The sequence below is a fragment of the Tarenaya hassleriana genome, unplaced genomic scaffold (assembly GCF_000463585.1).
Source record: "Tarenaya hassleriana unplaced genomic scaffold, ASM46358v1 Cleome6, whole genome shotgun sequence".
In the NCBI taxonomy this organism is placed as follows: domain Eukaryota; kingdom Viridiplantae; phylum Streptophyta; class Magnoliopsida; order Brassicales; family Cleomaceae; genus Tarenaya; species Tarenaya hassleriana.
The window spans coordinates 4,543,301-4,557,306 of NW_010968505.1; the positions used below are offsets into that span (position 1 = coordinate 4,543,301).

The 14,006-nt window shown below is 37.3% G+C and overlaps 3 protein-coding genes across 10 annotated transcripts; all 3 read left to right on the forward strand.

Moving 5' to 3' along the window:
• The first annotated feature begins 87 nt into the window (after positions 1-87).
• Positions 88-2,822, forward strand: LOC104799549. Its single transcript, XM_010522130.1, has 5 exons — positions 88-184; positions 592-899; positions 1,014-1,225; positions 1,355-1,622; positions 2,389-2,822. The coding sequence occupies exons 2-5, from the start codon at positions 597-599 to the stop codon at positions 2,677-2,679; spliced, it is 1,074 nt and encodes a 357-aa protein (XP_010520432.1). The 5' UTR covers positions 88-184; positions 592-596; the 3' UTR covers positions 2,680-2,822.
• Positions 2,823-4,695: 1,873 nt separating this feature from the next.
• Positions 4,696-5,540, forward strand: LOC104799733. Its single transcript, XM_010522374.1, has 2 exons — positions 4,696-5,289; positions 5,481-5,540. Exons 1-2 carry the CDS (start codon positions 4,762-4,764, stop codon positions 5,538-5,540), a joined length of 588 nt encoding a protein of 195 aa, XP_010520676.1. The 5' UTR covers positions 4,696-4,761.
• Positions 5,541-5,789: 249 nt separating this feature from the next.
• On the forward strand, positions 5,790-12,353 carry LOC104799550. Of its 8 annotated transcripts, XM_010522134.1 has the most exons (18): positions 5,790-5,866; positions 5,957-6,058; positions 6,367-6,654; positions 6,773-6,983; positions 7,293-7,537; positions 7,987-8,118; positions 8,220-8,359; positions 8,435-8,969; positions 9,129-9,223; positions 9,555-9,617; positions 9,705-9,793; positions 9,885-9,950; positions 10,044-10,667; positions 10,859-10,924; positions 11,064-11,134; positions 11,227-11,284; positions 11,389-11,650; positions 11,895-12,353. In XM_010522134.1, the coding sequence occupies exons 3-18, from the start codon at positions 6,395-6,397 to the stop codon at positions 12,200-12,202; spliced, it is 3,225 nt and encodes a 1,074-aa protein (XP_010520436.1). In that variant the 5' UTR covers positions 5,790-5,866; positions 5,957-6,058; positions 6,367-6,394; the 3' UTR covers positions 12,203-12,353. The 8 variants fall into 8 exon arrangements, with proteins under 8 accessions (XP_010520436.1, XP_010520435.1, XP_010520433.1 ...); XM_010522133.1 differs by having other exon boundaries at positions 5,796-6,058; positions 6,350-6,654; XM_010522131.1 differs by having other exon boundaries at positions 5,796-6,058.
• The last annotated feature ends 1,653 nt before the right edge of the window (positions 12,354-14,006 follow it).

Here is a 14,006-nt window from a genome sequence, read left to right on the forward strand (position 1 = left end):
AAGCAATTAATAAATGGATCGTTTTTTCCTATTAAATGTATTTTCCAACTCTTACAAAATTCTCTCTCTCTCTCTCTCTCTCTCTCTCTCTCTCTCTCTCTCTCTCTCTCAAAATATCCGCAGGCTTGCTCCTCTCTCTCTCACTAAATTTTCCGACGTCGGCGTCGCAAGTTTTCTCCCGGCCGTCAGTCTCTCTCTCTCTCTCTCTCTCTCTCTAGGGTTCATAGAAAATTTTACTAGAATTCCATGTTGCCTGATCTTACTGAATGGTTTTTTCTTTCCTGTTTGGGAATTTTAGCATCTCTCTTGGATCTTGATAGATCACCGTCATTATGTCAAGTAACTTTTTTTTTTATTTGGCAAACTTTAATTTGTGGAAACTTATGGATATATATCGACACCTCCTATATATTATATAAGATAAGAATATGATACGTCAGTTGCATAAATCGACCAAGTTCTTGTTCAGGTGTCTATATGGATATCTGATATCAATATATATAGAAAATCAAATCCATATAATATATATAGAGCAAAACAAGATTTCGTGTATTGAACTAAACGCCTCTTCTTGATTTGGCTTGAGATCAGGAACTATGGACTCTCTTTGGGACGTGCCTCACGTGACATTCAAGGGGATGGTGCTGCTTCTAATAGCGGTTGCGACTGCGTTTGCGTTTGGTATCATAGAGTACGCCTTCCGACCATTTAAACCGCCGCCGTCAAGAGTATGTGGAGTAGGTGACGGCCCTCCGATTACTTCTCCGAGGATCAAACTCGGTGATGGAAGGCATTTATCCTACAGAGAAACCGGCGTCTCCATAGAAGAATCTAAGCATAAAGTCATCATCATCCATGGCTTTGATAGCTCAAAAGATCTCGAGCTACCCATCTCTCAAGTAATTCCCAATCTCTCCCCCTCTCTCTCTCAAGAATGATGTGAAGACCTTCAAGAATGATGTCTTGTCGGATTTCATATCTTGTTCGGTTCGGTTATCGTTATTTTTTTTAAGGAACTTATCGAGGAGTTCAAGATATACATCCTACAGTACGATCGAGCTGGCTACGGAGAAAGCGATCCCTACCCTTCACGCTCTGTCAAAACCGAAGCATACGACGTTCAAGAACTCGCGGATAAATTACACGTCGGTCCGAAATTCCACGTCATCGGGCTATCACTCGGGTGTTACGCAGTTTATTCTTGCATCAAATACATCCCACACAGGCACATATCTATTAAGAAACCCTATATATATGAATGCTCTTTCAATTCCATTTCTTCTATACCGTTTTTCAAAATTCGATCCAACAGGTTTTCGAACATCGATCTGAGATCTCGGTTCGGTTTTCGTAGACTGGCGGGAGCTTCGTTGGTGGTTCCTGTCGTGAATTATTGGTGGAAACGTGTTCCGGGAGATCTATTGAGAGAAGGGTTTAGGTTGTATAACTTGCAAGACCGATGGGCTTATAGAGTTTCTCACTATGTTCCATGGCTGTTCCATTGGTGGACGAAGCAACAGTGGTTGACTCGGTCGTGTATGATGGCCGGAAACACTTACATGTTGACTCCCGCTGACTTGAAGTTCTTGGAGATTTGGTCGGAAAATCCAATCCCTCACAAGGTATAAGCTAAATCCTTTTTTTTTAATTGATATTAATAAAGAAAGTGTTCATAATTTGAAAAAAAAAAGCCGGAAGTTTAGACCGAAACCGAAATTTTTGTAGAGGTGACATTCATTTAAGCGTGCCCTAAAAAGTAAAACATATAATATTAAAATGTGCATTTAGTAACGTAAACACAACCGAAAGTTAAAAGGGAATTCGAAACAAACTAAAATTCGGATATAGAAATTGAATAGAAATATGTTTTCTGAATTTGAAAAATCCAAACACAAAAATAATAAAAAAAAATATGAAAATTCACAAAAAAATTATAATAATATCTATGCCAGTTGAAAACTATATTGTTCTAATATTTTTCATTCGAATTAGTTCTTTTTAGTCATTCTCTTTTTGGAATGTTAGATTCAGTTTGTGCGTGAGCTTTTTAGCCATTCTATTATAAATATTAAAATTTTTTATCAAACTTTTAATATTATTAATTTCACTCAGACTCTTCCACTATTTTTGATTAAATTAAATAAGAGCGTTTCAACGTAAAATAAAAGCAAGACTAATAGGAATTTCAATATCCCATAATTCGATATTAATATTCTTTATTTTACCGGTTTATATATCACATAAACCTAACTAATGTTTTACGTAGAGCCCTTTGGAATTCAAGGATGAAATAATAGTGGTGTCAAATCCAAAATAATAAAAAATGATAATACTGGTTAAATTTAACCCCATTATAAATCCTTCGGATTATCAATATTGGACCCCCAGGAGAAGATTCGGCAGCAAGGGGAGTACGAATCCGTACATCGAGACGTCATGGTCGCGTACGGGAAATGGGAGTTTGACCCCACGGAGTTGGATGATCCATTTCCTAGTAAGGAAGGGTCGGTCCATTTATGGCAAGGCCTTGATGATAAGATTAGTCCGCTTTGTGTTAACCGTTATATATCGCGGAAACTGCCATGGGTTAAGCTTCACGAGGTCCCGAGAGGTGGGCATCTTATGGTTTACGACCAGGAAATCTGTCAAGCCGTTTTAAGGATGCTTTTAGTTGGATAGATCATTTTGTTTCCATTGAGAAATAATTCACCTTAAGATGATGTTTATATAGTTCAACACAGTATCGCTCCGAGTTAGAATCTCAAGTTTGAGAAGGGATATATACTTCAAATCACATACCTCCGACCTCGAGATTAGTTCGGGTCTTGGTCAAAAACACTCGGTTACGAAAAAAAAATCGATAATAAAGTTGACGATTGTTTAAAGTTCTTGTTTTTAGGTTATTTTTTATTATTATCATGTTACCAACCCCTTATCCATAGCGGAGTCGCGTTCGGACAATTTTATATTCGCGAGGAATCGTGGAACCATAGAAATTTACCCCTAAAATTACATGAAATTGATAAAATTGAAATCGTAGGTTTTTTTGGGTATATAATATAACCAACAAACGCATGTTGGTTCTCATCCATAATAGAATTTCCGATAACTAAGTTATTATAATTAAAAAAATTATACGAATTTGAAATCATTGTAACATTTGATGATTTTTTTGTATGATATATTCATTTATTATTTATATTATTAATTATTTATTATTTGGAAAAATAATTAAACCTATATAAAAGAAACCTCTAAAAAAACAATTTTTTTCAAAGATATTGTCGGCCAATATTTTATACTCGTTAACGTAATAACGGGTATATTATATATGTATATGTATAATAAACTTTCCAATTAAAAAAATGAATAATATTTGTAAGTTTGACAATCCGAACAAATTACATATGTTGTTATGGGGTTGGTCCAAGTCACACCGTTATGATTGGGTCTCAACATCAAACACAAGATGAAATCGTATGGATGAAGACATAAAAGAGAAACTCTAAATATTTCAGGTGTGACGTGGAACCGGTCCTAGAGCCTAAACCAATCCGGTTTAGAGAAATAACCGGCCGGTATATCTAGGTTCCAAACAAATCCAATCCAAATCTTTATTTAGGTTTTCATACTGTTTGATACTGCGGTATCTCTGTAACACTGCACGGATACATGCACAGGATGGGCTGAGGGAAATGTGGCGTTTCGAAACGCTGAGGAGCGATTTCATAATAGCGTTTGGAGATTGGGACCTACCCGACCCGTTTCATTCGGAGAGGGCAGCTGCAGCGTTGCTTGTGTCGCAAGTGACAGTGGATAAAGTACCACGAAACGAAGGCCCCAAAAGGAGGGGCCACTAGATCGCTCACTACGACGCCGTTTTGAGGTCTCTTCTTCTTGTGTATATAGCATATTTGGTATTAATATCAGAAAAAATATTTGGATGATGAAGATTGCTTATATATACATACAGTTATATGTTCATAATCCATTTTTTAGTATAAATTATGTATATATATATATATTTGATTGGAGATAAATTGCAACAAATATTATAAAATAGTAATGATTTAGTTGAAGAAAACAAATTGGTCTGACTTGTAAGAATAAGAAGAAAAAAAAATTAGGCAACGTGAAAATCAACCGTAGAGTTGTTTAATCAATATACACACACGCTAATTCAGGTGCGTGCGTGTGCGCGTGCCTAAACAAACCGAGAGAGGGATGGATGACGTCATCAATGATGAAGTTTTAATTTTTTAAAACTAAAAAAAATTCACAATCAAATTTTTATAATTTTTTTTAAATTTAGAAAATCATTATGATACAAAAATTAACTAAAAACTAAAAACTATATTTTCTCATTTAAAAAACCAAAAACCAAAAACCAAAACTAAAAGGGATAAATCCAAAAAAAATCTTTCAACTATCTCATGTACACCAAAATTTTTTTTTACTTAAAATTCATTATAAAACCTTCAACTATTAACTTTGATAAAAAAAATTAACAACTATATAAATAATTTAAAATCAAATTTTCACTTTAAATTTGTTATAAAACTATTAATTTTAATTAAAAAATCCATCATTTATCTAAAAAATATTTTATTTTAAATATTATAAAAATATATAAAATTTGAATAGAAATATATATATATATATATATATATATATATATATTATACAATTCAGGGTCCCGGTGATGATACTGCCGATTTCTCAAATCAACCCTCATCTATTTCTGATCTTTCATTTGAAAGAATGGACATGAGAAAGCTGAATGAGAGTACATTGTACAAGAGGGCGCTTTCTGCTTTAATCGAAGAAGATAATGGCGAGGAAGTCGTAGAGGTTGGTGAAGTGAAAAATCTGTCTCTTCATTATGTGAGTGATGATTATCACTGCGGTTCATGTACCCATATCGACACCGAGACCAGAGAAAGAGACAGAACGGAATCTGAAGTGGAGTCAAGTGCAGAATTTCAAACCCTGAAGGATTGTTTGTTTGACAGGTTTTCTAGAGATATGAGCGTCATGTCCAACTCTTTTAGAAGCGTAAGCGTGCCGATTCCTGATCGTAGCAATAAACAGTGGCTGGGAGATGATGATTTATCGCATTCTAAAGTTGCACTCGGCGGTAAGATATGTTCAAACAATCCGAGTCAGCTACAACCAAGGGAAATGATCGTTCCCGACTTCCCATCAACTGAAACCCAGTATCAGTTGTTGTCTTTGGATGATCGACTTCTTCTGGAACTACATAGCATCGGTATATATCCCGAGGAATTGGTAATTTTGGCTAAACTCTAGCTTTTTTCCATTGTTTCTTTAGTGATATATGAGCTTACAGAGAAATAATAGACGCTGAGTGGAAAACTGTGAAACAAAGTAACAAATATGATAATCACCTTTTGTCTCGCTCAACTTTTTTCTCATGTTTCCATTGTTTATCGTCTCATGCTTCCATTTGTTTGTGACAGCCTGATCTAGCAGAAGAAACTATCAGTACAGATGTTCTCAATAAAATAGATTCAATTTGAAATATAACATTTGTATACAAATTTATTATATAAAGATTGATGTTTGTAATATTTATATAAATTTTAAATATGATAAATTTAAATAAATATTATATTTTTATTTAAAATTTAAAATATTTTTATAAAATTGAATGGTGTTTTTATATAAATGAAATAGCTGATTTGTTATCCAAAACTAAAAAAACTCAAAATAAAGACTAATATATATGGGTGTGTGTATATATATATATCATGACGCTAATGTACATGGGAAAATCTTACCGGGAGCAAAGGGTTTTTCTTCTCCTTTGATCTCCCTGAGAAATTGATTTCGTTGACGATGTTGGGTGAGAGATTCTAACTTCGCTTCGATCCGAATTTCGCTTGAATTGTCGGAAACCGATCGCATTCTTCTCCTTTGATCTCCTTGTATCTAGGGTTTTACACTTTCTCGGTTTGATTCATCGGCGACGTTGCTGAATTTCTAGGGTTTCTTGGGCTTTGATTCCACAATTCATATCTTGTGCCTGAAGGAGAAGGTTAGTTAACTCGAAGATTTCTTGAATTTTGGGAGATTAGGAAGTCTTGATTTCATTGATAATACGTGTTGTTTAACATTGCCTTTTTGTGGCCAATTTTTGTCTTTAGTCGTTTCTTGTGTTACAACTCTCGCCGTCATCTTAGGTTCGGAAACAGCTTGTGTCTGCCCCGTAATTCTTAGTATCATGAACTTAGACTTGTGAGGTGCTCGTTCATGGAAATTTCCAAGTTTTAATCCATTTGGGCAGTTGTTGGAAGCAGTGGCAGAACTTTGCCTGATTTCAGGTTAGTGGGTTTCTGGTTTCAGGTTGAGTAGCATTTAGGGTGAAGGCAGCATGCTAGGCTCTGGCAATAACTTGACCCGAGGTGTAGATGTGCCACCGTTGCCTCAGTGTTTGCCGCTAGAACCAATTAGATTAGGTAATCAGAAATATACACGCTCGGGAGAGCTCAGAAGGGTTCTCGGAGTTTCTAGTATAACTTCATCGGAAGACAGCACTTTTGGATTTTCCTGTCCGAAATCTTCTCCTCCTGTAGTGACAGGGGAGCTCAAGCACTTCAAAGAAAGAATGCAGGATACTTCCAGAGAAGCCGGGTATGTCTTCTACGTTTTTCCTCCACAAACTGTACTCTGGAATAGAATGAACTGCTTTCCTTGATCTTTTCGTTTATTAATCTTTATTGAAAAAGTTGAAACATCACTTTTCTTGTAGGGACAGAGCAAAGAAACTAGGTGAATCCATATTCAAACTGGACAAGTATGCAGAAGTGTTAACTTCAAAGAAACGGCGGCGCAGTGATATATCACCTGGTGAGAGGATGGATGCAGTGAACATGGACAAGGTGAGAAGCCAGATACCAGATGAAAGAAAAAAGATGTTTGGGTTGGACAAGCGGGCTCGTACGTCAGTGGTAGATGTGCGGGTTTGTATCTAAATTCCGCTATTGATCTATAAGTTGCTTTTACATGCCTATGGTGTATGTTTATGTATCTTCTCTGCCTTTTATTATGTTTTGTTTATCTTCACTATATGTGTTGCGATTTTTCAAAAATGTTTCTGTGAGATATGACATCTGAGTCTGGAAGCCTTTGTGTTATTTTTCAATAAGGTTTATTCTAGTTGTTCAATATATGTTCCCAAAAGTCTTTTTGGCATTGGGCATCCTCCAATGGTGACAGGGATGAAGGAGGAGTATCTGACATGTTGTGTTGTTTAATTGTTTTTCTGTTAGGGCGATGGTAGGGTTTCTGCTCTTCTAAGACAGCAGGTAACAGAGAAGGATTCTGATTCTCTTCCAGGCATCCCTGGAGAGACCATGCGAATTGAAGAGAAGATACGAAGATTGGAGGCAAAAACGAAAAGGAAACGATCTGTTGCTGCTCTAGGTAACCGAGTTATAAATAGTGATCGACGTGGCATGCAGCCAAAGCTGATAGCTGACTCCAAGTTGCGTTCCTGTGACACCCAAAATTACAGGTATGTTTGAAATATATGCGATATAATGGACCTGATGGTTTCTCCTGGGGATAGCTTAAGAGGCGCCTAGAGATAACCCATCATAGCATGTAATTGCAATCTTTTTGTCCAAGGCTCATAGTCTTGTTTATCGAATCTGTAGAATAATAGAATTACATGATATCCCAGTGGTTGAGTTTATTATTAGGACTAATTGATTCATGATATTCCACATGTTCTCAATATTCTTACTTTCCAATGGTTCCCTAAGTTATGCCCAAGGATTATCTATTTGCTTGGTTAAATGAACCTACTCTGAATTTTATTAGTATCTCCTCCTTTACCAATTTCAGTATGTCACTTGTAATGTGGATTTCTTTGTAGGATGCTGCTATATATTTAGTCAGCCCATTTATCAGCTGCATATCTTTATTTCTAAATTGAAGCATATTGTGTCTCATCTGCTGCAGGTCCAAATCTTCTGCGGCGAGTGGAATTAACAGACTAGATGCTTTTTCCAGGAACGAGTTAGAGTCTGTTTCATTTGCAAGGGATCGTTCAGCGCTTGTTGAGCAGAGGATTATGGCCAAGGGAAACAGCAAGTGTGTAAACACATCGAGCTTCAATTCTGTTATGGGTGTAGCTTGTATGTTACGGCAAGTTTGATTATGTGACTGATATATGCATGTTTATATATATCCAGGAAAAATTTGAAGGACAATAACCTGGCAAACAGTTCTAGTGCAGCGTTGAAAGGAAAAGTTTCTAGAGCTCCAGGAACTGGTGCCATTATGACTGCAGAACCTTCATCCAGAGTTGAGACCCCTTCCAGAGCTCTACAAGGTTTGGAGCAATATGAAGGTATTAATAAAGTATCATTAATGGTTCTTGGAAATAATCAAAAGCTTCAAATGTCAGCAGGTTCATCTCCACATGCAATGACTCAATGGGTTGGCCAAAGACCGCATAAAAATTCTCGTACAAGGAGAACAAATGTAGTTTCTCCTTTCATGAAGCACACTGAAAACAAAACCTCTTCTCAAGGCTTTGCAACATCTGATTTCAGTTCAAGAGCTTTCCCTGGAACCACCGGGTCATTCTCAGCTGTTGATAATACATCTTTAAAGGTAAAGAGGGTGCGGAAGAATACTTCATCACCATGCAGGTTATCGGAAAGTGAGGGCTCGGAAGGTGGAGATAACAAACCAAGAGAACATGATCTAGAGAATGGTGAAGTGACCACAACTCGGAAAACAGGGGCACTGTTACTTTCTATAAGAAAGAATAAGATCTATTCTGGTCATAACGGAGATTGTACATGGAAGCAAGGAAAAGGTGGAAACAGTTCCTCATTGATAACTCCTGGTTTTCATCCTATCACGGTTAAGACGGAGAATCGACCAAGGGAAAAGCCTATTCAAAACTCAAAAATTGCTGCAGATAAAAATAAAAGGTGAATTTTATGCAAATTGTGCTTTTCGTTTTTCTCTTTTACCAGTTTACCTTGAAATCTATTCTGTATTTTTTCCCTAAAATATCAAATACTATTGGGTTTTTTTGTGTGTGTGTGCGGCCACATCATAAATTAATGGTCTGCTTTCTCTATGATCAGCAAATCTGGGCGTCCACCCACCAGAAAGCTTAAAGACCGTAAAGCTTCCACACGTCTTGGCTCAAATGCAATTACTGTTTCATCAGATGCCGCAGGTATTTCTTGAACATTTTCTGTCTTTATTTTGAATTTTTGAATTATAGGCTTTTATCTGAATTGCTTGTTTCTAAATTGTATTATTGGTCTTTTGCTGGAAGTGTTACTTATTTCTTCAATATCTGAAGTTATGATATTGATGTCTGAATGAAATATAATTTCTTGTCTGAGTGAATGAAGATAATGACACAATGTTGTTGTTGGGGTGTAATCTCTGCTTCTTACATCTTTGGATATCGTTTGAGCGGTATGACACCAAAAAGGGCAATCTCATGCTTCTGATGGTGCCATTTTTACCACTGGAGTACTCAAGGAGGTTTGGCTTTTCAGGTGAATCTGATGATGACTGTGAAGATCTTTTTGCAGCTGCCAACTCGGCACGGAATGCAGCTAGTTTGTATCCTCGGTCTTTCTGCCTTTGTTTTCTTATAAATTTACGGCCATAGACTACTTGCTGAACTGCAATTTGTCTTTATACAGATCATGCTTGTTCTGGTGAATTTTGGAAAAAAATGGAATACATCTTTGCTCCTGTCAGCCCAGATGACATGCAATACATGAAGGATCAGGTATAACCAAGATACTGTAATATACATGGCATGTTCTCTTTGGGATGCCTGATCAAACTCATAATCTCTTACCCTTGTTTTTCATGATTAGCTGAGTTTTGTGGAAGAACTTGGTGAATCCCTTAGGGAGGCAACCACAAATGTGTATAATATCATGGTAAATTTCATTACACGCTCATTTTCAGCATTTTTTTTCTTTTCACTCCTGGGAGTGACAGCAATTAAAGAGAGAGCCTGCTCTCTGTCTCAGGGTATCCTAATGCGGAAAGCTCCTCAGGGTCCCGGTGATGATACTGCCGATTTCTCAAATCAACCCTCATCTATTTCTGATCTTTCATTTGAAAGAATGGACATGAGAAAGCTGAATGAGAGTACATTGTACAAGAGGGCGCTTTCTGCTTTAATCGAAGAAGATAATGGCGAGGAAGTCGTAGAGGTTGGTGAAGTGAAAAATCTGTCTCTTCATTATGTGAGTGATGATTATCACTGCGGTTCATGTACCCATATCGACACCGAGACCAGAGAAAGAGACAGAACGGAATCTGAAGTGGAGTCAAGTGCAGAATTTCAAACCCTGAAGGATTGTTTGTTTGACAGGTTTTCTAGAGATATGAGCGTCATGTCCAACTCTTTTAGAAGCGTAAGCGTGCCGATTCCTGATCGTAGCAATAAACAGTGGCTGGGAGATGATGATTTATCGCATTCTAAAGTTGCACTCGGCGGTAAGATATGTTCAAACAATCCGAGTCAGCTACAACCAAGGGAAATGATCGTTCCCGACTTCCCATCAACTGAAACCCAGTATCAGTTGTTGTCTTTGGATGATCGACTTCTTCTGGAACTACATAGCATCGGTATATATCCCGAGGAATTGGTAATTTTGGCTAAACTCTAGCTTTTTTCCATTGTTTCTTTAGTGATATATGAGCTTACAGAGAAATAATAGACGCTGAGTGGAAAACTGTGAAACAAAGTAACAAATATGATAATCACCTTTTGTCTCGCTCAACTTTTTTCTCATGTTTCCATTGTTTATCGTCTCATGCTTCCATTTGTTTGTGACAGCCTGATCTAGCAGAAGAAACTATCAGTACAGATGTTCTGAAATTGAAGGAAGACGTTTATCAGCAGGTGGATAACCAAAGACGATTTTCATACTCTATTTCAAATGCATTAGCATTACCAAGAAGCATAGCGTTTTTCACAGATTTTGTTATCATGTTTTCATCTCGGAATTTGTCTGCTCCTTTTGTCTTTCTTTGGTCAATAGATTCAAAACATGAAGAAGTTGTTGGGGAAGATAAATATGACAATACAAAAGAGCGAAGATGGGGAGAGAAGGTGGGGTTTAGTTGTAGTTAAGATTCGTTAATGCGCGAATGAAACCTGTTATCGATTTTTTTTTTTGTACTGAGTATACTGTCAATGTGCAGGAAAATCGAGTATCTTGCAATGGACCAGCTTGTGGAAATGGCTCACAGGAAAAGAGTGGTAATAATGTCTGAGGGACTTGACGGAATTCAAGCTCGAAAACAATTCGACTTTGATATTATTTTATGGGTTTTTTGATAACGGGTTATGTCAAATATGAACAGGCAAGCCGGGGTAGTAAAGCATCGAAAGAGTGCAAGGTTTCGAGACAAGTGGCAATGGCATTCATCAAGCGGACTGTTGCTCGATGCCGGAAGTTGGAAGAGACTGGTCGTAGCTGCTTTGCCGATCCTGCTCTTCAGGACGTCTTGTTTTCTTCTCCCGGGAACAATACGAAATCTTCAGAAAAAGGCGGCTTCGGAACCGGAACAGCCAGAAACAGTCCCAACGAAACTTCTAATCATCAGGTTGAAGCAAGAGGATCTGGTAATGCAAATCTTCTAATCATTTTTTTCTCTTGTAGATCGTATGGTTAGATAGTTTAAAGAGTAGGATGAGATAGGAAAAAGAACAGAGCTGTGAGGGTAAAAACTATCAAAGATTTTCGTAAAAAAATGGGCTTCAGAATTAGCCATCCAAAGGCCATATAGTATAAAGAGTAGGATGCGCATTGTTGAAACATTTACACCTAAACCCGAAACCCCAAACGCTAAACCCGTCAGTTTTACAGGAGCAGTGTCTAGTAGTACAAAGAGGGGAGAGGCACTTATGGACAAAGCCACGGCAACGAGCCCGGACAGCGGTGGTCACGGGAACGGGAGGAAGGCCAAGCCGAGGCAAGAGAACAGCAACCAGCCGACAGGTCCAGCGAGCTCAAACCCCGAGGAAGAGGCGCTTGAGGAAATGGCGTTGAAGGAGTTGGGTTCGCTAGAAGAGTCGGGGGACATGGGGAACTGGTTCGATGGGTTGCAGGATATCCACACCGTTGGCCTTGAAATCCCCATGGATGACCTCTCCGATGTCAACCTCCTCCTCTAGTTAGCCTCTCTCCCACCCCCACCCCACCCCCGTTTCATCAAACCTCCATTTTTCTCACCTATTTTTTTATTTTTATTTTTATTTTTTGTTTAAATAAGAGTTTATTCGTTAGTTTCATTATTTACCCTCAGAGGAGGTGATTGATTCTTCAGTCTATATATATATATATATATATATATGTTTCATGTTTAAGAATCAATGTGAAATTGCATTGCATGTGTCTTCATGTAATGTCAAAACGGAGATAGAAATAGCCATTTCTTGAGGAAGGAAAACAATCGTGTTAGATGTTTGAATTTGGGGTTTTCTCCTTCCATTGTGGGTCGTGCAGTAAGCTCCAGAGTGATGCAGTGAGGGAGGCGGTACCTGCAGTTCAAACTTATTGCGAAGGGGACCAGACCTCGCAAATCCACCGAGACCGGCCTTAAGAACTACGACCGGCAGCAGAAGGACGAACGTTTCAGCGGCTCGGTCAAGTTGCCTTGCCTCACATTCCCCGGCCGAAGACGAAGATATGTATGCTTGGAGAGATGCCCAGCATGTGGAAGAGGTTATATATTGTTCAAAGACATTGTACTTCCACTTCTTTGATCATTCTTGCCAATGATTCAATGAGTAATGTGCCGTGAATTGGTAATGTCGTGTTGTAAGCGTGTTCCATCTTTCTCGACCAATCTTAACGCGGAAATTACATTTCCGGGCTCCATTTTTTCCCGATAATTCTTAATGTGAGCATCTGGATTGATGCATCATTCTGGGTTTGATTCATCTTTTTGATGCAGGTGAGGTGCTTGTACTTGAAGAGCACCAATGGCTCCACCAAACCCTATCTTTTGAGTTCTTGGAGCTTTTGTGTTATTATACATCACAGGTAATATGAATCAAAGAAAATGAAAGCATGAATTATTATTTTTTTTTTGTATATGATCATCCATTTAATTATCATGACCCAATTAATTTCAGAACCAGTGTTCCCAGATCATCTTCTAAACTTCTTTAAAAGAAATATATGAAATGAAGCACGTGTTTTAATACGGTAACTTGCAATGAAGTGGCACAGAGCAATGTAATGTGTGTGTGTATATATATATATATATATCTGTAAGGAAGAAAAAAGAATGATAAATTTCAAGCGGCATTATCATATAGAATCGAAATGAAATGTGAGAAATTTGATTTTCCTGTTCTATTACAAAATAAGGTACAAAACCGGCTGTAATCTCTCGAAGCAAACGAATTAATCATAAATATTTGATGTATTATAGAATAGTGTAGGTCTCGAGTGGACCGATGGACCAGCCATTCCAAACCTTCAGCACATAGTCTGATAGTCACATGACAAAAGCATATCTTATAGGAGAATATATATATATATATATATATATATATATATATATATCGATGGCGACATCATCGACACGTAGCTTTCTCTTGTGGGTCTCCGCAATATATTGGCACGTAGATTTCGTTAAATTAAATCTATAATTATGAAAAAAAACAATAAAACTCCAAAAAGCTTTACATCCTCCAGCCCAAAAGTTGTAACGAATCAATTCTCTAGAAAATAAAATATAAAAAATACATAAATTCCTAAAAGTTTCAAAATAAAAATGACTGAAATTCAAAAACATAATTGGTCAAGCGAGTAAATTGGTTCATATAAGTGGGCATGCCATACGAAATAAACGTCACATACTTCTTTTGGACCAAAATACAAATAAAGACCGGAATCATAGTGGTCTTATTTCGAGTTTAAATACATCTGAATTTTTCCGATTTTTTAAAAGATATACTTATCAAATAT